The sequence below is a fragment of the Dysidea avara genome, chromosome 7 (assembly GCF_963678975.1).
Source record: "Dysidea avara chromosome 7, odDysAvar1.4, whole genome shotgun sequence".
In the NCBI taxonomy this organism is placed as follows: domain Eukaryota; kingdom Metazoa; phylum Porifera; class Demospongiae; order Dictyoceratida; family Dysideidae; genus Dysidea; species Dysidea avara.
In genome coordinates, this window is record NC_089278.1 from 4,553,583 (window position 1) to 4,577,926 (window position 24,344).

The 24,344-nt window shown below is 37.6% G+C and overlaps 1 protein-coding gene and 2 long non-coding RNA genes across 6 annotated transcripts in view; 2 read left to right on the top strand and 1 right to left on the bottom strand.

Moving 5' to 3' along the window:
- The window catches only part of LOC136260114 (fibropellin-1-like), a 63,669-nt gene extending 39,913 nt beyond the window's left edge, over positions 1-23,756 (top strand). The window contains exons 1-17 of one of the 2 annotated variants that reach the window (XM_066053743.1): positions 11,907-12,179; positions 13,621-13,889; positions 13,943-14,081; positions 14,135-14,614; positions 15,172-15,437; positions 15,490-15,619; positions 15,680-17,080; positions 17,944-18,209; positions 18,261-18,390; positions 18,451-19,704; positions 19,758-19,886; positions 19,944-20,039; positions 20,091-20,160; positions 20,216-20,301; positions 20,353-20,440; positions 20,493-20,538; positions 23,444-23,756. In XM_066053743.1, coding sequence (XP_065909815.1) covers positions 11,954-12,179; positions 13,621-13,889; positions 13,943-14,081; positions 14,135-14,614; positions 15,172-15,437; positions 15,490-15,619; positions 15,680-17,080; positions 17,944-18,209; positions 18,261-18,390; positions 18,451-19,704; positions 19,758-19,886; positions 19,944-20,039; positions 20,091-20,160; positions 20,216-20,301; positions 20,353-20,440; positions 20,493-20,538; positions 23,444-23,602 — 5,235 coding nt within the window. In that variant the 5' untranslated portion in view covers positions 11,907-11,953 and the 3' untranslated portion in view covers positions 23,603-23,756. Of the gene's footprint in view, positions 1-11,906; positions 12,180-13,620; positions 13,890-13,942; positions 14,082-14,134; positions 14,615-15,171; positions 15,438-15,489; positions 15,620-15,679; positions 17,081-17,943; positions 18,210-18,260; positions 18,391-18,450; positions 19,705-19,757; positions 19,887-19,943; positions 20,040-20,090; positions 20,161-20,215; positions 20,302-20,352; positions 20,441-20,492; positions 20,539-23,443 lie in introns of those variants that run through there. The other variant, XM_066053742.1, reaches the window with a different exon arrangement.
- On the top strand, positions 214-2,966 carry LOC136261617 (uncharacterized). Its single transcript, XR_010703961.1, has 2 exons — positions 214-456; positions 2,295-2,966. It is a non-coding gene; the product is annotated as an uncharacterized lncRNA (long non-coding RNA).
- Positions 19,692-21,427, bottom strand: LOC136260115 (uncharacterized). Of its 3 annotated transcripts, none has more exons than XR_010703424.1 (3): positions 20,178-21,427; positions 19,936-20,052; positions 19,692-19,883 (listed from the first exon to the last, which is right to left on the bottom strand). It is a non-coding gene; the product is annotated as an uncharacterized lncRNA (long non-coding RNA). The 3 variants fall into 3 exon arrangements; XR_010703423.1 differs by having other exon boundaries at positions 19,936-20,027; positions 20,082-21,427; XR_010703422.1 differs by having other exon boundaries at positions 19,931-20,027; positions 20,082-21,427.
- Positions 23,757-24,344: the final 588 nt, after the last annotated feature.

Sequence of the window (24,344 nt, forward strand, 5' to 3'; positions counted from 1 at the left end):
TATAGCAAACAGTCTTTATACTGAATAACACCTTTAATACTTTTTTTTTTTTTTTTTTTTTTAAGATTAGAACACCTTTTATATGGTCACTTTAAACCAGCACATTCAACCCGCGCCGGGCGAATTTTTTTTTTGGGCACACTTTGGACTTAGAAAATTTTTACGAAATATTATTTTCCGGATAATGTTGTGTACGTATCCCGGATACTGACATGTTAGCAGGGCCAACAACGTCGTGTTCTCCGCCAGGCTGGCAGCCGCTAGAAAAGAAGGGCGAAAAAAATTGAACCAGTTTAGAAGAACTCTTTTCTCCTGCCGTTTTTTCAGAAGGACTGTTCTTACTTTGTTTCTCTCACTGGCTCAGTGCCTCATCATCACTATGAACTGATTTGTCAGTGGCGTCTCGCATTACCTGGCAGCACAGGGCTATTCACAGGTATTGGTGAAACTGATCATGTGAGTGTGAAGCAGCTTGTGTTTTATTCTTGTGACACCACTGTGTGTGTGTGTGTGTGTGTGTCTCTCTCTCTCGTTTTGTGCTATATAACTGTTTGTACCTCCTGCAAGGAAGAACAGCTTAAGCCGATTGCATTGAGTTTAAACAATAAATCAAATCTGTGTGTGTGTGTGTGTGTGTGTCACTATAGGCATTATGAATTCTCTCATGGAAGAACGGCTCTGCCGAATGTGTTGAGTTTAAATTTTTTTTTTAAATCTGACATTAAATAACTTATTTGTTTTTAACTGTTGAACAAGGTATGGTCACTACCTATGTGTGGTTCTGTAAAACCATCTATGACTCTGCAGATGGTCCTACAGGAATATTGGAACTATATGTTGCTGTGAGACCTTCAGTGCTGGTCACTGTAAAGTGCTAATAATAATAGATAATAAATAAATATCGGTTATGTTGCTGAACATCAGTTGTGGTTTTTGTTATCTTATTAGTATTACCAAATTCTACTTTCTCAGAAAGAAATATGAAAAATTATTTGCTATTCTATTGTAGTAACAATTAAGTGGCTGATATTTGTAGTGACATTAAGTCCCAATAGAAAATAACATTTCGCTACTTAGAGATGTTCCTTGCCCTATAGAGATTCTACTGTTTTTATATACATTAATTCACCTATCAATGTATTACTCCACTATCCTGCCCTTGGGCATATATGGGGATTTCAAACAGCTGAATGTCACATATCAAGAAGTTTGCGGAGATTTGGTCCAGCTGCACCGATTTGTTCACTATAAGTTGCACAGTTTCTATTGTACTAACACTTTGTACTCACATATCTTTTCACTCAAAAGACGAATTTCAGATTCGCGAGTACCATGAGGAAGAGCAACTCTTGACGAACAGGATGGTACCAAGTGAAGCTCAGTACACGAAAACTCCGCTCGTCATTTTCACAATAAAAGAACACAATCATCTGCAATACATTTCCAATGGGCATTTTGATTATTCTAATAAATTCATTCATATTTCGTGAAATGCTTGGATTATCCCGGATTCGCTGCTAGATTCTTTTAGCTTATTCTTGAGCGATTCCAACAAGCCATAGTGAGCACATATAGCGTAAACTATCACTCGTCAAAACAATGGCAAAGGTGGAGGTTAAATATGTGCGTGATTCTGAGCGAGATTATTGCTTCGATTTGGCATGGACTCCATCTGGCTAGGTCTGAGTAGTAACGCACAGCAAGTCTTTAACTATAAATAACTCCTTAAAATTAATACAGAGCTTTAAAACGATTTTATTAAAGAAGTTCTGTATGCGTACTAAAGTTCTAATGTTCCAGTACACCTGTCATGAATACACTATACGCAACATAGACAGTCTGTGATGACTCCTTTAAGTAGAAATCTCTCAAAACCTACAAAAGTGGAAAAATAGCACAGTAAAGTCTTTAATCAATGAAGTATAACAAGTAAAAATAATTGCAGCTGCTAAATTGCTTTGATTATAATTAGACTTATCACCTGCAGCTGGCCTCAAACTTCCGTTTTTGAGCCGAACTTCCTGATATGAATGACCCATAGAAGGGCAAACCTATTGTGTCAAATTCTCACTTATCCACACAGGGATATGACAAGTTACAAGAAAAAGTACTTGTGTGTTTAATGAATGTTTATCAAAATTAATGCCCTACAGTGCGGCAACAGTTTTGTGTCAATTCTCCCTGTAAATACGTTGATAGGTGCATTATAGATATTATAATTTTCATCACCACTTTATTATGTGGTAACGTGGTCATTATTTTGTGTTTATTGGGTATGATGTTCTTATTTGTAGGTGGAAACTCAGATATTGCAAGCAACTAGCTGGCTAGGGAATTTAACGTCTAATGAGGTAGCCTAACACACTACAGAATGCCAAGAAATGTTTATTGGATTGAAGTCATCTCATCTTTACGCAATCACTGTGAGAATAAGGACTCATTGTTCCAACTAGTCTCCATGCCAGACGGTTTGTGTGGGAGTGGCAAATAAGCCTTCTAGTCATTGTTGCACACATTCTGTGACTACTGTGGAATGTTGGCAGAGCCAATCAGATTGCCTTGCGCGCTCTATGATAAAACAAACACCAATTATTCAAATTTTTACTGTAATAAAGGACTGAAGTTTAACAATGCCATAGGCTTAGGATATTTGTTCCCCTTGTACTGAGCTCTTAAAATGAATGGTTCGCTATGGAAATGTGAAGTAGTGGAATTGTCGAGGAAGACCTTCAGCGATGTTTCAAATACATCATGACATTACCAGTACAATTTTCGCCTCAGCTTGCTCAGACGTGACTGGCACGATTCATCCTTGCCACAAAACAATAGTGTGATGTAATCTAATTGCATGTCAGTTTATTCATGGAAAGTGTACAACAGTGACCAGACAGTTTATTTCCTGCCCCCACACAAACTGTCTGGCACGTGAGACTAATTAGGTACCTATATACAAATGTTACAATTTTTTTAAATGGCTGCATATTCAGGTTTTTGTTATTCAGACAAAATAATTGTTAAATCTGCAATAATGGGTAAATATGTGGGAGCTGATGTAAACAGAAAAGAAACTCACTGTAGTTTCTAATAATATGTTACATACTGTGCAATAATTGTGATCCACAGATGTGATTACTGTTAACCATTTAATTGAGTGACTGACAGTCTACTTGCTGGCTAATGTAGTACATAGTTCTACATATATGACTCAACCATACAGTTAAGGTACATCTTTTTTATAAAGGACAAAAATTACCAATCTTTAAGAGGTTTCATTATAGAAAAAATTGTAAATTCTCAGTGCTATCTCTTATACAGGTTCTTGTACAGGAACATTTCTAATATTAATGGTAATTAGAACTGCTCCCGTACAGTACGAGTCAAGCATACTTGAACTGTTGAATGACCTAGTGCATGTATGGTATAATTATGTACGTACATATAGACTTATCTCCACTATGTAATGAACCACTATGTACGTATGTAACGAACAGTTTGAGACCAACTGATGAAATCTTACTGAGAGGTTGTCCTTTAAATTGTATTCTATAGGAACCACAGAAATGTTTCTTTATAGTGGAGGGTGCTTTAAGAGAGGTTCTGCAGTTAGATAATCCATCAATGCTTTTTAAATTCAGGAGTAAGAGTTACATGGTGCAAGTCAAGGTTGTCGACCAACAGGAAGAATTGTATGCAAAAGAAAATGAGCAAGTAGCTACAGATATCAAAACACACATATTCAATGATCGATAAGTGGGTGTGGCTCCATGATAGTCTACAGGCTCCCATAAGCAGGCATAGCACTTTTCTTGATGCCATGCAGACTTATTGTCTACAACAACACAAACCCAATAAGTGGGCATAATACCATAGAGGATGTGGGTGTGGCTCTATATATCACTTAAGACACCAAAAACATTCTCAAATGGTGCATAAGTACGGCTCCACATTAAGTCCCTTGAAATGCAACCCAAATGACCTGACACTAACGCACTAATAGACCAATAGACCTTCAGCGCTGGTCACTGTAAAGTGTTAATAACAATAACAATAGCACTTCAAGTTCACACATGCATAAAGAAGTACAGTAGATGTACTCTATAAAATTGACGAGTATACATTGATTTTTATTGCAGAAATTTTGCTCTTATATTATAGTACCTGAGAACTGATACCAGTAGTATATGGCTATGGGAGAGTAAATTTCACAACTTCATTTTTTATCCCCTTAATTCTTTAGGCTATCATTAGTTGTACAAGAGATGAAATGGTGACACAATTAGTACATACATAAAGCATCCACTATAGCTGTCACAACAATGGATTAAATATATCACACCTAATAGAAGTGAATACTTGATTATTTGACCTTTGACTATCAACACACTTTCTTACAGTAGATGTGTCTGTTGTATTAGAGTATTCCGTCTAAGGTGTGCATTCCATTAGAGTAACTCTGTATATTTCTTTACAGCTGTCAGCCATGCCGACATTATTTAGACAGCAAAGGGCAATAACTTTTCAAGTACAACTACCTTATAAATCATGGAGTAATAAAAGTACTTCTGCAAATTTACCATTGGATAAAATAGCAAATAACTTGCACTAAATCTACTAGACTAATACTAATGCAGCCTTCAGGTGTGAGGATATAGCTAACGTATTGAGGTGAGCATACACTCTATGTACAGTAAAATACAATTGGCTACACTCCAGCAAAAAGAATATACCATTTTCTTAAAGAGGATGATATCAATAACATGTAGCAGCCATCAACAAATATTAGTTGTGTAAAGGTGCTTTACAATACACACACTGGTGCTATTGTACTATACACCTAAATGCAAAACTTCAATCATGTCTTGTTGTTGCCATTACCCTTGAATGCTCACAGTCAAATTGTTCATCATTGAACATAGATCAGTCATCTCACAAGATCACCATAATACGGACTCATTGTTCCACACCTCATTTAGACGAAACGTAGCTTCACAATAACAATGTGAATCCACCCACAAATTAAGAACATCACACTCAATCATAGATCATCACACAAAATTATTACCACATAATAAAGTAGTGAATCATTACCTAATATAATACCTATAACGTACATAAAAAACAGCAACATTTCTGTAGCACAAGGAACATCTAAGTGGAAAATTAGGGAAAAATATTACTTTATATTGTGAATTGTGATGTAATTCAGTCTTTGAACTTGTAGTCACTTGATATTACAACAATAAAATAACAAACACATAATTATGCTTTTGTATGCCTTCCTTTAATACTTAATAAGGTTGAGACAGATGGCTGATCAATTCAAATCACATTTTATTTTTATAGTAATCTCGCTTAAAATTGTCAACCATTACAACATGTTTCGGTAGAGCATTCCAATGTTCAATTACTATTCTTTAGAAAATATTTCTTCACAAATTTTCATGCACTGCATGCTTGTACAATTGAATGTCAATGGGAAATGGTTGATCTAGCTAGTAAGCTGCAAGGATTGGTACATGTTACCATGAAACATCTGATATGTGGTGATCATGTCTTCTCTATATTTTCTGTATACTAAGGTGGGTGGTTGTAAATGATGGAGTCTTTCGTAACGATGAAAGTCACTAACTAGTTTTGAAGCTCTGTGTTTAAGTGATTTAACTCTGTTAATATCACCCTAACAATGAGGCCCATAGATTACAGCAGCATAGTCGTAGAACTGGTTGAATCAAAGTTATTTCCAATACAACAAATATCATAGTGTCCAAGGACCAAAACATCTCTTTATTAAACCCATTAAAAGCACAACTGCTTGTTCACACATATATAATACTCCTGTAAAACTATCCATGACGGCGATCAACTAAGATATCAACACTGTGACGTTAGTTTCTACTGACTTAAAAGAGGCAATCAAGTGGCTTGTATTAGCAAAGCAGTAAATTAAGCTTTGTCCCCTTTTCCTGAGATGAAATCAAGGTTGATCAAATATCTTGATCACAGTCACAGATGGTTTTACAGGACCACACATAGGTAGTGACCATCCCTTGTTCAGTTATAACTGGTAAAGCAGATAAAAACAAACAAGTTATCTAATGTCAGAATTTAAAAAAATTTAAACTCAACACATTCAGCAGAGCCGCTCTTCCGTGAGAGAATTCATGACACCTATAGACACACACACACATGCACAGATTTGATTTATTGTTTAAACTCAATGCAATCGGCTTAAGCTGTTCTTCCTTGCAGGAGGTACAAACAGTTATACAGCACAAAAACGACACACACACAGTGGTGTCACAAGAATAAAACACAAGCTGCTTCACTCACATAATCAGTTTCTCTAATACCTGTGAATAGCTCTGTGCTGCCAGATAATGCGAGACGTGTCATGCTACAACCGGTCCCCCCAAAATCGGTCCCCCCGGACCAGTTGCAGCAACCATACTTGGTCCCCCCGGACTACTTGCAGCACTGCAACTTGTCCCCCCCGGACAACTTACGCCGCCACAGTTGGTCCCCCTCTGCCATAAGTGGTCCCCCACTGGCTTTATCATAGACTCGATCATAGATCTTTGAGAAGGCGTATAGGGCTAGGCACAAGTGCCCCACTGTGCCGACCTAGTTTCCCGTTCCACTGTGGCCTTCGAGGTGGCTTTATAATTACTAGTACGCGTACGTGTTACAACAGATCGAGATACTCTAATAGAGCAGTCAGTCAATACTCTAATAGAACAGTCACCTAACATCTACAGTTTCATTGCCTGCTAAGGATATATTGCAAATGAAATGTATGCGATGCCATTCTTCAGGTCTATCTGCTAACATGATTGTCACTTTAATGTCCCTATACAACTCTTGATCTATGCAGTCCACAATAAAAGCCGTATGATCTAAACCATTCAAGATATTTTGTCCTGCAAAAAAGCTTTAGCTTCTGGGGGCACAGATCCCTACTCCATATACTGGTGCACCTCCTTTGATAAACCCTGCTGGGATCAGCTGCTGTAAACATTAGGGGTAAAAGCATTATAGGTAGCTAGCACATACAGTAGAACCTCTCTTAACAAACTCCCCGAATTAAGGACACAATAGAAAAACCTCCATAATAAGGACAAATTCTTTGGCCCCAACTGGTCTAGGAAATACATATTTATACCTTTAAAAAGGAAAACCTCTATATTACAGCAAAAAGTGGCCAAAAATTCTGGGTCCCACAATATCCGTAATAGAGAGGTTCCACTGTACAATTAAACTTGCAACTTAATGCTGACAATGATAAATTACATACAAATGATATAATAACAAAACTTTAGCTGATACTATTATTACTATTATTAGTAACTAACTATTATAGTGTTCACAGCATTGAAGACTGGCATAATCCACTGGCACAGTAATTGGCTACTGGAGGTTTATTGGCTGTGATGCCTGAGCATAATGTACCCACATCCATGCATTACAGCTACAGTGCTATCTAAATGACGATGAACAGTATAATGGCTTATTACACATCACATAAATGCAATTATAAGAGGTTCTTGGAAGGTAATCTTATGTTGTTGACATGAAGCATGATTAAATTAGGAGCCGGATTTTCATGCAAGTACAGTAACACCACTGATCTCATGTACAACACTATTATGCAGTCCTCAATGAGCTGATATCGTAGTCATTAAGTCACTAGGAAGGTCGGTGCCATTTGAAGCAATAGTTATGTGGCAGTTGTTAACTGGAATGTACTGCAATTTCACCATCTATAATTAAAGTACTTGAGCTCTTTACAGCTATTGACCATATGCTGCACAGTCAAGGAGTATAACGCACAAGAAGTGAATGTCATAATATCAAGCAATAGAGATACCAGATATCATTTTCAAGGATAATTGTTTGTAATGATCATGTGATCAATAACTAACTTACTCACACTTACACTGTAATCAATAATATTATTTTATATCATGTTGCATGTATACTCTTTTAGAGTCCTGCAGTGCAACTTTGAGTGTCCAGTACAATCTTCGTGATGAATTGTGTGCCAGTGCTTTTGTGAAGTGTTGTTGTGAACATGGTGAAACCTTTCTTATATAACCATGTGACACCCATGACCCTGTGTAAAATGGTGAAATAGTAACTTAAATAGTTGCATGGACATCAAGTGGAGCTTTCAGATTTGGCAATTATTACTTGATTGGTAATCATCCTAACCTACCATATATAGCACTAGCCAACAGTGAGGGTGGTCTGTTCATACCACTGATGCTTTCACACATTTATGGGTAAAACAGTGGATATTATAGTTTTTTTGAGAATCCACTAGATGCAAATTTTGCCAATGCTGGTATGAATCTCAAGGATTCAAGAAATGGAAAGCGTGAAGCTACACAGCACTGACTCATTATCACAATAATTTGAAATAAAATAAAATTCCACCTTTTCATCCCAAAAAATTCTTGTACAATTCATTCAGCTTGTCTTTATCAGTGACCTCTACTGACTCCACACACACACACACATAAGTCTGCTGACAACTGCTAAGTAACATTACTGAGTATACAGTATTTGCTGTAATTGTTCCTGATTTTCTACATAAGTAAGTCCTAAAATGTTAATCCTTGCCGGTTGTCACAATCAGTTGCTCCAAGTGACTGAAAAGCACATCAAGTTAAATTAAAGTGAATAACAGGTTTTAAAATGGAGAATCACATAACTGAACAAATGATCTCTTATTTTCAACTAGTCAAGTTGTGTTTATACATGCATGCTGATTATATTAGGCTCATTGCCGGGAAGACAGCCTTTTTGCATTAGCTTTGGTTATTCTCTGCTATAGGCTTGAGCTAATTATGCTTTGAAAAATTTAATAGCCTATTATGCTGTTGAGCTGTGCTCAAAAGTCCAGCCAATTATGCTCAAAATTCAAAATTTAAACATTGTTTGTGAACATCGAGAGGTGGTCAAGTTTGAATAGCCACCACATCGATTTTTGAAATTTAGGTAATAAATGCTGCAGTGTTTAGCCAAGTAAATAAGGTATAAGATATGGCTGGTGTAGAACAATAAAACCATTGTGTGTGGTGACTCAATTAAACTATTACATGTCACACTTTAGTTTACTAACTTATTGGCCTGTAAGAACCACTTAATGTCACCATACTGCAGTAGTTCTAGTATCATTAATTGGGAGTTTAAAGTTTACATGCTAAGACTAGAATAGAACCCTTCAGCTATAGCCTGCCTGTATAATATACCATTTTCGACGAAACTGACATTTTAGTGTGGAGGGAGATGGTAAATTGAGCATTGCAAGTTACACCAAAGTGATGGAGGTTCCCAGGAGCTTTATTTGTAGCCTCTTCTGGAGATGCATCTTAGTGTTATCCTGTCACATACTTCTGGAAACTGATTGTGGATGACTACATGACACTAAGACATGTCATAGTGGTGATTGTTCTATTTGACTGACTGCTCTATTAGAGTATGTTTTGTTAGTATTGATTTTTGAAAGGGAGAATCGAAAGGGACACCAGTGCCCACAATGCGTTACACAAATAAGAACCACGTGCAAATGCAAAACGATGCAATGTTCAGAATTATATGTTTAAGAATAGGTCATGCATTGCTCAAATTTCGCTTCACTGCTGCAGGACTCGTATTTCGTGAGGGCAGTGCGTTTTGATCAAGACGTTGAGCTAGTACTGACTGGGAAGCTGATAGTGGAGATTTCATTGGGGGGACCAGTTGCAGCAGGGCGGACCATCTGCAGCAACTTTACATGGTCCGGCCGGACTACTTGAGGCGCGGTAGTTGGTCCGGCCGGACCACTTGCGGCGGGGGACCACCTGCAGCGTGACAGACGCCACTGACAAATCAGTTGCCATGAGGCAGCCAGTGAGAGAAATCGGTTAAGAACAGTCCTTCTGAAAAAAAAAAAAAAACGGCACTGAGGAGAAAAGAGTTAAATTCTTCTAAACTGGCTCAATTTTTTCGCCCTTCGTGTCTAGCGGCTGCCAGCCTGGCGGAGAACATGTATTCTCGGACACCATGTATACTCGGACACTCGTTCTCGTAAACTGCTAGACAGAATCCTACAAAAATTGGTGTGGAGATACCTTGCATATAGCTTAACTATACCTCCAAGTTTGAGCTAAAACTCTTGTTTGATTGTTGTGCTAGACCACATCAAAGTCTATGCTCGAAATCATATATTTTCGGACAAAATTCAAGTATTGTCGGACACCGGTCAGTAATCCTACATCAAATACTTTAAAGACTTACCACCAACACCATCTGTTAGGACTATTCATTAGCTATCAGCAGAGCCATAGTTTATTTCTTTCTATCTCATTTGCAGGAAGCTGTGATCGGAAATGTGCGAGCATGTCACCACCTCTATTCTCGGACACGAGCTATCAGCTGGTTCTCGTACACGGTTATACCAAATCATATGAAAATTATTGTGGACACACTTTACACATAGCCTATCTGAACCTCCAAGTTTGAGTTAAAAAGCTTTTATGGTCAGCTAACTAGAGCGGATTAAAGTTTCCAAGAGAAAATTAGCATTCTCATTTTTCTCGGATAATAGCCAATGCTTCCTACCCCAAATAATTTAGCCACATCCTACCACCACCATCTGATAGAGCTGTTCATTGGCTATCAGCAGAGTTATAGTTTATTTCTTTCCATCACCGTTATGGATAGTTATGATCGGAAATTTGCGAGTGTGTAATTACCTCTATTCTCGGACACATTGTTCTGTGTTGTCTGATTGAATCTTGGCTCCAGCTATTTCTGGTGAAAATTTTTACTTTTCATTGACTTGAACTACTTTAAATAGCATGTAATGCCAGTGAACTACCTTTTGTATCACCAAAAATAGCTGGAACCAAGCTTCAATCAGACAGCACAGAAACAATGTGTCCGAGAATAGATGTAATTACATACTCGAATATTTCCGATCATAACTATCCATAACGGTGATGGAAAGAAATAAACTATGGCTCTGCTGATAGCCAATGAACAGCTCTATCAGATGGTGGTGGTAGGAAGTGGCTAAATTATTTGGCGTAGGAAGTATTGGCTATTATCCGAGAAAAATGAGAATGCTAATTTTCTCTTGGAAACTTTAATCCGCTCTAGTTAGCTAACCATAAAAGCTTTTAAGCTCAAACTTGGAGGTTCAGATAGGCTATGTGTAAAGTATGTCCACAATAATTTTCATATGATTTGGTATAACCGTGTACGAGAACCAGCTGATAGCTCGTGTCCGAGAATAGAGGTGGTGACATACTCGCACATTTCCGATCACAGCTTCCTGCAAATGAGATAGAAAGAAATAAACCATGGCTCTGCTGATAGCTAATGAATAGCCCTAACAGATGGTGTTGGTGGTAAGTCTTTAAAGTATTTGATGTAGGATTACTGACCGGTGTCCGACAATACTTGAATTTTGTCCGAGAATATATGATTTCGAGCATAGACTTTGATGTGGTCTAGCACAACAATCAAACAAGAGTTTTAGCTCAAACTTGGAGGTATAGTTAAGCTATATGCAAGGTATCTCCACACCAATTTTTGTAGGATTCTGTCTAGCAGTTTACGAGAACGAGTGTCCGAGTATACATGGTGTCCGAGAATAGATAATTTACTTACTACGGGTACGTAATATATGCTATCTATGGCCCTGCTAACTAGTCTTCAACATGTCAGTATCCGGGATACGTACACAACATTATCCGAAAAAAATATTTCGTGAAAATTTTCTAAGTCCAAAGTGTGACCAAAAAAAAAAATTCGCACGGAACGGAATTGAATAACCCACTAAAAACACGGTACGCTGGAGTCGTACGATTACAGACTACCTTGCAGACTACTCTCCCACGCGGGAGGGTATAATAAGCTCCACCTCCTTCAATCAGTCAGTCACGCGTGTGGCAAAAGAACTGCGAACATGAAGTGTCCTGTATTGGTGATTTTGCTGGAAAGCGTTTTGTTATGCAGTTGTCAAACATCGATCACCGTCACTCGTTCCGAGTCTGGAGATGAAGTACGATCATCGATGACCAATACTGCGTACTGTAAGGCAATACACGGCTACCTTGATGGTTCACAGTGTAAATGTGACTTCCGAAGGACGTTCTCATTAGACAGTCAAAGGTGCATCGATTATTACAATGGTAAGTAGTTTAGCTATACAACTATATGTTCCGGCCGGGTCACTGGAGGTGATTGATTGATTTAATTAACTGATTGATTGATTGGTTGGTTGTGTGTGTGTGTGTGTTTCAAGTTATACATGTGTTTTTGTTACTCCAACAAGGAAGAACGGCTTTGCCGATTGTTGAGAGGTTAAAATAGTCAATCAATCAATCAATTTTTTAAAAAAATCAATTTTACAAGGACGTTAAGTAAGCAGCCTGGGAAACACAATTTACACAAACCAAAAACATGCATAAGCAAGAACAATAAAATCAGAAATAGTAAGTTTACAGATTGGATAGTAAACAAAATCAGAAATTAAGTTTACGGATTAGATAGTATATAGTGCCATGCAGTAGTCTGTTCCGTAAATGTAGCTAGCAATATGGCTATGTTTCTCGTCTTGTTTGACACACACTTGAAGGTTCTCAATTCCAGTAGTAGGACCAAGGGCCCATGGTTACTGTAAACACAGGATATAGCTAGCGTTTTTTCCCGGGCTAGATGGACTGCCCTTGCCACCCCCATGCAGCACTGGCTATTAAGTGCTGACAGCTGGGAAATGGGAATTACCAGCTACTGAACAAATCACTTGCATGAGGGTACCAGAGTCAAGACAACCCTCAGAGTATAGCATTAGATGCTATCAAATGATGTGTCAATGATGAATAACCCAGTAAGCACATGCATCACAGGAGACCTTAATGAAGAAAAACAAAACCTACATCAAACCCAGAATAAACAGCGATTTTAATTCTATTTCTCAGCTGGCACAGAGGCAAGTTGTCGAAAAACAGTAGGTCCCATACCTCCAGTGGTGGCAAAAACCAATGAATCTCTTTATTAGCAAGCTCCTTTAAGCTCCTGAATCCATTCATCATATGCTTGACATATTTCTCTGAAGCTTGGACAGTGGGAAACGAGAACAAGAGCGCGCAAAAGGAGTAAACACCCTAACATCGAAAAACACATGCAACTCATTAACCATTATTGAGTTACAGTTGTCTAAACAGGCAGGCAGTTAGTCAGTCAGAAAAAAAAACCATTGATAATATGCAGCCACTTAATGTCGAGTTGCACTGAAGGCATGCATGTTTGAGCTTGATTGTATCAATACTGCAGACCAAGGTGATTTGTGTGAGGTTGGTTCCTGGCCAATGTTTCTTGGAATGACAACACTCAATACCAAGCCTTATAATGAAAAAAATTATTCAATTGTTTAATTTCTGTGGGTAGTAGTAGTATTAGTATTTGTAAAGAAGGCTCAAGGAGCCTGTAAAGCCTGATCTGTACAAAAAGAATTTAACAAATTTGCAACTTCATAGCAAAAACTTATATACGATAATAAGCAAGAGCATACAGCACTTCATGAAATGCACTTTATCTTCAGTGTTAATATAATAATTATATCTTCTATAGTTCCACAGTTTCGATTTTCAAGACGTGGTTTAAATTCTGATGTCAGTGTTAGTGTTGTTAGTATTGCCACTGGTGTGGATGGTGTTACTCATATGTTAGAGTTTGCAGCATCATCAAGTGCACTACCAATAGTGCAGGGTACAGCCAGTACTCCCCTACCAACTGGGTGTACTGTGTCATCAGTAGAATTCAATACTTACACTGGATGGATAGTACAAAGCTTTAATGGATTTTCATTAGCAGAACATAACTCTCATGTTTATTTGGAGGTGAGTTAGACACATAGTAAGTAAAACACTATTGTACACTTGTACACTGTTAGGTTACTGAGTTACCTTCTGCTGGTGCTGAGTTCTTTAGAGCTCAGTTTGTGAGGCTGAGCATTTCCTGTCCAAGCATCACTGGCTTACTTATGTTCAAATTTGGTAGAGGATCTCAAACATTTACTCCTTCACAATCAGGTATGTTAGCATGGTGGTCATAGTACTTGTCTATAAGTTTGTCTACTTTGTAGATCCATGTAATCCTAATCCATGTGAGAATTCTGGATCTTGCACTGCAAATGGAAACAGTTTTACCTGTAGTTGTGTTGATGGGTTTCTTGGTGCATTATGCCAGTCCACTGACTACTGTGCCAGTAATCCATGCCAAAACAATGGCTCTTGTGTGAATGGCATAGGAACACACTTGTGTCACTGTATAGAAGAGTTTGCTGGACAATCTTGTGAAACATATGTTGGAGATATTGAAGACCATTGTGATGATGATGAGTATGATAATCTCAACAGTATTGATGACAATAGCAACAGAATCTGTTCATCATTTTCTATAGATCGAATGGACAGAGGTGATAGTGTCAACACTCCATTAAGTAGCGTAGAATATTGCTCTAGTATCAGAGCTTACTGTCCTGATGGTAGTTGTTCTTATTGCCAATGTGAATTCAGACTTAGCTACAGACATGACCTACGAAGATGTGATGATTATTACAATGGTTTGTATATGTAGATGAAATACATTGTTTACCACTGTCTTTTCTTACAAGTGATAAAGGAAAGTAATATTGGGTTTTGTGGTATTTATTTATTCATTTAGTTTAACCATAAAGGTAAGGAGAATACAGAAGGCGAGTATATAGGCCTTATAAGGATATCACCTACCACAAACAAAACAGGAGAGAATAAAACACAATTAATACACTATATATTAGAATTAATACATCAATATATATATAATAAAAAGCATAATGTGATAAAGACAATATATTAAATGGAATAGAGTTCCAAATGAAAATACCATAAATAAATAAGGTAAATAGATCGAGTTCCAAAAGAGAATACCATATAACAAAAAAGGAGAACCTATATATGAGTTTATGAGACTGCTTGCACAAAAGGGAGAGTGTGTAGGATCTAGTTATTTAACTGAGTGGCATAACCACAGATTCTATATATACCATATATGGATATGTTATCTGCTTTATATGGATGTTGTCTACTTTATATGGACCATTGGCTATTACTGTTGACTATGCATGTGTTTGTACCCTAGAGTGCTCCTTGCGGTTTTCAAGGCTAACGCTGAATGTGGACACTGGTGTATCTACTGTTGGTTTTGCTGAAGATGGTGATGGTGGATATGAAATATCATTTGAGGCTACTTCTTATCCATTACCAATAGTTCAAGGAACTGCAGACTATGCCCTACCTCCTGGCTGTGTAATTAGTTCTCTAGCAGTGAATCGTGCTACAGGATGGAGAACAGTGGACCATGGAGGGTTTAGCTTACACTATAGCGGACAGGATGCATTTTTGGAGGTAAACATTTCAACTGATATTAATATTTAGTAAATTTTCCCACAATACATAGATTGATGGACAGCCATCTCTTGGAATTAATTTTTTCAACAGTGAGTTTGTAAGGTTAAACATCTCCTGTCTAGGAAGAAATTTTGGCTGTTTACCAATGAAATTCAGTGGTTCTAAAACTTCTAGTTATTGTAAGTCTGCAACAGTATGTTATGTGTTTACTTTACTTTTCTTGTGTTTTATAATTATAGCAACTGATTTTTGCAGCATTATAAACCCTTGCAATAATGGAGCTACCTGTGTTTCCGGTGATAGTTCATTTACATGTAATTGTGCACCAAATTACAGTGGACTACTTTGTGATGACTTTGACCACTGCTCCTCACAACCTTGTCAGAATGGTGCAACTTGTGTAAACTCCAGAGACTCATACACTTGTAATTGTCCAGATGGTTTTGAAGGAATCAACTGTGACCATGTCACTACAAGATGTGAGGCAGATAGCTGTGCCAATGGTGGAACATGTACACTTAATGGAGACACTATTACATGCAATTGTGTTGAAGGGTTTACAGGAGCTGTATGTGATGAAGATGTTGATGACTGTGTGAACAATTCATGTGAGAATGGTGCAACATGTAGTGACTCAGGGATCAATTCTTATACCTGTATTTGTGCCAATGGCTACAGTGGGGAATACTGTGATATAAATATTGATGATTGTGATCCCAACCATTGTCGTAATGGGGCAACTTGTGTTGATGCAGTAGCAAACTTTTCATGTCAGTGTGCAGAAGGATTTACAGGTCATCTGTGTCACATAAATAATGGTGGTGGTTGTGCTACAAAATCTTGTGAAAATGGAGGTAGTTGCATCGGTGGCAGTGATGTGGTTTACTGTCAGTGTATAAGTGGCTTTACTGGACAGCAATGCGAGACAAATATTGATGATTGTAGTCCTAATCTTTGCGAGAATAATAGTACTTGTACTGATGGAGTTAATGGCTTTACTTGTAGCTGTGAGGAAGGATTTACTGGTGACAACTGTAACACTGCTATTGACCACTGTGATCCAGACCCTTGTCAAAATGGTGCTACTTGCATCAATGGTGACCTGTCATTCACGTGTAACTGTCCTGAAGGCTTCGCTGGTCAATTATGTGATAAAGTAGATGATTGTGTTGATAACTCATGCCAAAATGGAGCAACTTGTGTAGATGGTACTGACTCCTATACATGTAGTTGTGTTGATAGGTTTCTTGGTGCATTTTGCCAGTCCACTGACTACTGTGCCAGTACTTCATGCCAAAACAATGGCTCTTGTGTGAATGGCATAGGAACACACTTGTGTCACTGTATAGAAGAGTTTGCTGGACAATCTTGTGAAACATATGTTGGAGATATTGAAGACCATTGTGATGATGATGAGTACGATAATCTCAACAGTATTGATGATAATGGCAGCAGAATCTGTTCATCATTTTCTATAGATCGAATGGACAGAGGTGATAGTGTCAACACTCCATTAAGTAGTGTAGAATATTGCTCTAGTATCAGAGCTTACTGTCCTGATGGTAGTTGTTCTTATTGCCAATGTGAATTCAGACTTAGCTACAGACATGACCTACGAAGATGTGATGATTATTACAATGGTTTGTATGTAGATGAAATATACATTGTTTACCGCCATCTTTTCTTGAAAGTGATATAATAAAGTATTGGGTTTTGTGGCATTTATTTAGTTTAAGTATAGGCCTTATAAGGATACCACCTACAAAGAACAAAGCTCTACAAAAACAGGAGAGAATAAAACACAATTAAAGCATTATATATTAGAACAGGAGCTTATGAGCCACCGAAGGCAGTGAAGGAGCATGAAACTGAGTTCCATGACAATCCACTGAAATTACATCACAGTGTTTGTTTTGCGTCACATGCAAATGGCACTCCAGCCACATGAAGTAGAGACGAGTTCACCACCATTGAAGAAGAGAAAGACCTCGAGGAAGACTCAGCCAACTTTACCATCGCCATGTGTCACTGGTCATGTGCAATTTCATATACGGCTTCAAACAACAAGATTTTACTTTCCTAATATGGAAACTAATTGGCGATTATTTTGGATTGTGATGGCATCTGGCAGGCAGTGTTAAGTTTCATGCCCCTTTGCCACCTTCGGCAGTTCATAAGCTCCTGATTAGAATTAAAACATCAAGATATAATCAGAATCATAATAGATAATTTGAAAAGGCACAGTACACGGAGTACATGCAGACAATTATATTAAATGGAATAGAGTTCCAAGAAAAAAAACCATAAACAAAAAAGGAGAGCCTATATGAGTTTATAAAAAACTGTTTGCTTAAAAGGGAGAGTGTGTAGGATCAAGTTATTTGAATGAGTGGCATAACCTTATATACCATATATGGATATGTTATCTGCTTTATATGGATGTTGTCTACTTTATATGGATCATTGGCTATTACTGCTGATTATGCATGCATTTATACCCTAGAGTGCTCCTTGCGGTTTTCAAGGCTAACACTGAATGTGGACACTGGTGTATCTACTGTTAGTTTTTCTGAAGATGGTGATGGTGGATATGAAATAGCATTTGAGGCTACTTCTTATCCATTACCAATAGTTCAAGGAACTGCAGACTATGCCCTACCTCCTCACTGTGTAATAAGTTCTCTAGCAGTGAATCGTGCTACAGGATGGAGAACGGTGGACCATGGAGGGTTTAGCTTACACTATAGCGGACAGGATGCATTTTTGGAGGTAAATATTTCAACTGATAGTAATTTCAGTAAATTTTCCCACAATACATAGATTGATGGACAGCCATCTCTTGGAATTAACTTTTTCCAGAGTGAGTTTGTAAGGTTAAACATCTCCTGCCTGGGAAGAAATTTTGGCTGCTTACCAATGAAATTCAGTGGTTCTAAAACTTCTAGTTATTGTAAGTCTGCAACAATATGTTACGTGTTTACTTTACTTTTCTTGTGTTTTATAATTATAGCAACTGATTTTTGCAGTATTATAAACCCTTGCAATAATGGAGCTACCTGTGTTTCCGATGATAGTTCATTTACATGTAATTGTGCACCAAATTACAGTGGACTACTTTGTGATGACTTTGACCACTGCTCCTCACAACCTTGTCAGAATGGTGCAACTTGTGTAAACTCCAGAGACTCATACACTTGTAATTGTCCAGATGGTTTTGAAGGAATCGACTGTGACCATGTCACTACAAGATGTGAGACAGATAGCTGTGCCAATGGTGGAACATGTACACTTAATGGAGACATTATCATATGCAATTGTGTTGAAGGGTTTACAGGAGCTGTATGTGATGAAGATGTTGATGACTGTGTGAACAATTCATGTGAGAATGGTGCAACATGTAGTGACTCAGGGATCAATTCTTATACCTGTATTTGTGCCAATGGCTACAGTGGGGAATACTGTGATATAAATATTGATGATTGTGATCCCAACCATTGTCGTAATGGGGCAACTTGTGTTGATGCAGTAGCAAACTTTTCATGTCAGTGTGCAGAAGGATTTACAGGTCATCTGTGTCACATTAATAATGGTAGTGGTTGTGCTACAAAATCTTGTGAAAATGGAGGTACTTGCATCGGTGGCAGTGATGTGGTTTACTGTCAGTGCATAAGTGGCTTTACTGGACAGCAGTGTGAGATAAACCTTGACGACTGTAGTCCTAATCCTTGTGAGAATGGTGGTAATTGCACTGATGAACTTAATGGCTTTATGTGTAGCTGTGAGGAAGGATTTACTGGTGACAACTGTAACACTACTGCTATTGATCAGTGTGATCCAGACCCTTGTCAAAATGGTGCTACTTGCATCAATGGTGACCTGTCATTCACCTGTATCTGTCCTGAAGGTTTCACTGGTCAATTATGTGATGAAGTAGATGATTGTGTTGATAATTTGTGCCAAAATGGAGCAACTTGTGTGGATGGTACTGACTCCTACACATGTGGTTGTGTTGATGGATATACAGGTGACTATTGTGAAACTGACATTGATGATTGTGCAGGCTCCCCTTGTGTTAATGGTGACTGTACTGATCAAGTTAATGGATATATTTGTAGTTGTAGTGGTGGTTACACTGGGTTGAATTGTGATGAAGATATTGATGAATGTGTTAATAATCCTTGTAACAATGGAGTGTGTAGTAACACTGATGGTAGTTTTGTGTGTAACTGTAATGCTGGGTTCATGGGTGAAGATTGTAGTAAAGGTAATGAGTAGGTAGCTCTATGAACATGTTTGTTTCATTATTACATTATATAGGTTGTATTGACAATACATATGGTCCTGATTGTACTTCAACTTGTACTTGTTTAAATGGAGCTGACTGTAGTCCAGTGACTGGTGTTTGTAATTGTACTACTGGCTACACTGGTGTGTCTTGTGAATCTGGTAAGAATATCACATGATTTTCTATTACGTTATATTTCATATACTTTACTCTTATAGCTGTATGTACTGATCCTTGTGTAAATGGTGGAACTTGTGTTGAGCCAGAAGTGTGTCAATGTCCAGAACCATATGGTGGAGTTGCTTGTGCAGATAGTATGTAAAGTTACTACAAAACATATTGTTATATATTATTACTTTTCACAGTTGTGTGTAGTGATAGTTACTGTGCAAGTGGTGGGACTTGTTCAGCTGGCCCAACTGGTCTGACATGCCTGTGAGTAAACTTTATACCTTTTCATTGTTTCTACTGATTTTTGTCATTTGATTAGGTGTCCTCGAGGCTTCATTGGTCAGCGTTGTGAAACACGAGACCGCTCAGTCACTGGCAGTAGCACTCAAGATGAATCTCAAACAGGTATCATGTTCTAAAAAGTAATAAGATTTTAGATGCATACACACAACTTAGGTACAGCAGTTGGAGTCTCAGTTGGGTTGGTGGTAGCTATAGCAGCAGTCGCTGCATTAATCATTATTGCAATACTGGTATACACAAGGTGTGGTTGATGTTATACTAAAGTATAGATTGTTAATTTGTTTTCCTTATAGATATCATATGAGATCAAAACAAAAATATCCTAGTGACATTGAACAAGTAAGTTGTACATGCTTTAGTAATGTATTGACAAAAGGTGGGAGCTCTATTATTGTGGGTGGTAAATATTTTTATGCAAATTGCCTGTGGAGTGTATTAATGGGCACATTTCTTTTGATTAAGTTATACACTAGGGATGCTATGACATAGAAATTTTTGTCATATGTCACAGTATATCCAATGGCGGATCCAGCATGGAGCATTTAGGGCAAATGCCCCCTTCCCCCTCTACCATTTCCTTTTAGAGGAAGAGCTATACCACTTTGATATGCCTGTAAAGCCAAAATCAGTTTGTTGCTCAAGATTTATTGACATATTAGTTTGAAAAGTAGACATATCTCCACCATTTACTGCAAAACCAAACTCAAAATGTCACCCAGCACCTTCATGTGTAGAAGCACCTCTAAAAATAATTATTATTTGGTGGGTGCTTAAGCCAGCAATAGCTTTTGTAACTGCTTTTAAGACTTCACAACTTTCTGCAATGACCTAAATTCATACAGTGAACGCTACTGAGAGGTGATGATTTGCTGCTCTATGTGTATACATCAACTATGTACCTAGCTTTATACTATAGCTACCCTTTTTAATGGTGTGGATCTGAACTTATTTGTGCCCTCCCCTTGCCAGCTCCTGGATCCGCCTTGATATCATATAACTTGCTCTACTGTTTCCCTATGATGGAGTTTCACAAACATCAACACTTTCAAGAGTAAGTTTTTGACCCCAATATTCAATTTTGTACATTAAAGTAATAAAATTTGTGTGCTATTTCTATGTCATGACATCAATGGTTCATGACATATGGGATTATATGGGATTATATGTCATGATATGTTCAAAGCACATGAAAACAGCCAAACTGTGAAAAAATGGTGCGGCCTTGGGGTGAAAAAGTTGTGCAATCAAAGGTGACAGCCAAGAAATGGCTACAATGATGTTAATGCTAATACATTTTAATAATGGTCAGGGACATAACTAGAAATTTTAAATAGGTGAGGCAAACTTTGCAATGCTTACCTATGTAGGACCAAATGATGCATGCACTCTAGTACACTCAGCATGTATAACATACTCCAGCTAGGGGGTCGTGGGGCATGTCCCCCTAGAAATGTTTTGAAAATTAGGTGCTATACAAGTTTGAAACTGGAGGGAATTTTAAGCCATACTTTATAGCAATTGCAAGGAATATTATACATGCAATTAATTAGCTGTATTTCAGGCCTTGGCTCTGGGAGCCCCATAGCACCATTTTCAACAAGTTACCAATATGTATGGAGATCATTATACTCTTCCCATTAATATAGAATATTCATTTGGAACTTGTAGTGACTCAGCATTAACATGGTCTAGCTAACACGAACACACACACACAACTGCCAGTTCATTGTGCCAACTGTTTTTTGAAGCAGTGATTTGTCATGGCAGCTCCAGGGATTTCAAACTGGTTTCCAGGCCAGATCATTGTGATGGAAAGACCTATTATACCTATAGCATGTTAGCTTAAATTATGTACAAAAAACATATACATATCAGTATAAACACACTATAATAATATTATAGCATGCAAAGCATATCAATCTAGAGGGTATGGGGTATACTCCTGGGGAAATTTTTGTAAGTTCAGGGCTGGGGGAAGCATCAAATTATTGGTCAGGCAAAGCTATCAAAATAACTTGGTGATGGTAAATTTTCATGGATAACTTACTGTTACAGTAAAATATTGGTCAGGCTCTTGCTTGGGCTGCCTGGGCACTTCCCCCAGCCCTGAAGTTAGATCATCCACATATGTATAAGGTTGAATCCCAGAACAATTTCAGCAGTTTATCAAAAACTATTTTACTTAATAAATTGTACTTGACTGTTGTAATAGGGTGAGTGCTCTGTTAGGGTATCTTGATTGTACCATATAGCCTAAATGTTTCAAGGGGGAAAATTTTCATGGGTGAGCAATGTTGCTAAAAATAAATTTTTCGTGGATTTGTAAACACTCCAAAATGTATTAGACTATGTGAATGTCTAAAATATTTCAAGGGTAAAATTTTCGCTGATAACACCCAAAACTGCAAAATCAACATAAATTTCCCCCCTCGAAATATTTAGACTATACGGTACTTGACCCATTTCTGAAAACCTAATTAACTCCCTGGATGGACTCTTACTATAATGTATACAGTAAGTAATTACGATAAACTTTGTTGCTTTTAATTCATCTAGAAACCTCCAATGTTAGCTTCTCAGTTCAGTCACCAATATTTGGTGAGCTGCCTCACCTGCTACATTGTAGTTACGCCCCCTGATGGTATGCATTGTTAAAATTTATTAGCATTAACATTATTGCAGCCATTCCTTTGCTGCCACCTTTAATTTCACAACTTTTCACCCAAAGCTGCACCGTTTTTTTACAGTTTTGCTGTATTGTGTGAATTTCACTTCTTTTGTGCTATATAAGGCCCCAAAACCAGCCCATGGCTGACTTTGGGGTTTGCTTTCACTCACATTTCTTCTTTTCTATACAGACTACTGAAGGCAGGTTATAAATACTTTACTTGGTAGTGAAGCATGGTAGTGTTTCATAATAGAGATCGCCTATGTTTTGTCAAAATCCTAATAGAACACTCACCTTAGAAAGCTCCCCAACTATAAATGAAGCCTTAGAAATTAATTTAGAAGAAGAATAAGTCCACTGGAAACATGAAGTCTAAAGGAACCAATAAAAAAACTGAAATATGCTATTTTGTTCATATCATTTTTCACTGATCTATACAGGCCGGAAAATCTGTTCACTTTTTGGAGATAAAAACCACATGGCTTTTTTCCTATATCTTTCTTCATGTATCTTGATGTGCTATGTGCTATAACCAAAGATTCAATTTAATCTATTCACCTGTCATATATTTTTAAGGATGCTTCAATGGAAGGCATGCAGAATCCAACCTATGGCACTCACGGTCAATTTAAGCCCACCACTGACAATGGTGCTAATGGTACTGTCATTGCTAATGAGGCAGCATCCACAGAACAGTCAACTAATTTAGAACCAATGGGGACCGTCAGTAGTTGATATCATGTTCATCATGTCTGTACACTGTGGTATATAGTTTATATCATCTACTGTGAGAAATAGATGCTTAATGTATTGTGTTCAACTGTTGGATCAGCATTGTGTAAAACTGTATCATGTCCATGCTTTGTAAAGAAATAGTTATATTTATTGATACTTCAGACTTTGTAAACTCTGTGCTACAGAGATGCATGGGGATTACTGCATTTCGTACCAACAGTTCAATAAAATGCTACAGGTTATTTCGAAACAGGAAGAGATTTTCCTCCCAAGGATTACATTAGATTTGTTTGCTGAACATTGCATTATTATATATATGCATGAATGTACGTATGTACACACGTGTATATGTATATGTTTATGTGTAAGTCAGTAATTATATGCTCTTGTGCCCTTCTGGGGAAGCAAATGCATAACTGCATAACCTTGTCTCATATATGCATAGTTATAATTAGCAACTTTAAACAGGCTGTATAGGACCAGGTGTCCTACAGACCTTCAGCACTTGTGCTGTAAAGCCTTAATAAAAAAATGAGACTGATTCCTCAGTCAGTTTTCATGAAACTCAGTACGGCCAATTGATCACTGTCTGTGCTGCTGATGTCTTGTGTAATGTTAGTTCCTGGCATTATTACATGTACTTGCATGGATTTGCTCTGGTTGATCAACTTTTCTTGCTTCAGCCATGTTATCTTAACATTTCAATGTACTTTAGCTGCTATATATGACATTACTTTTTCTG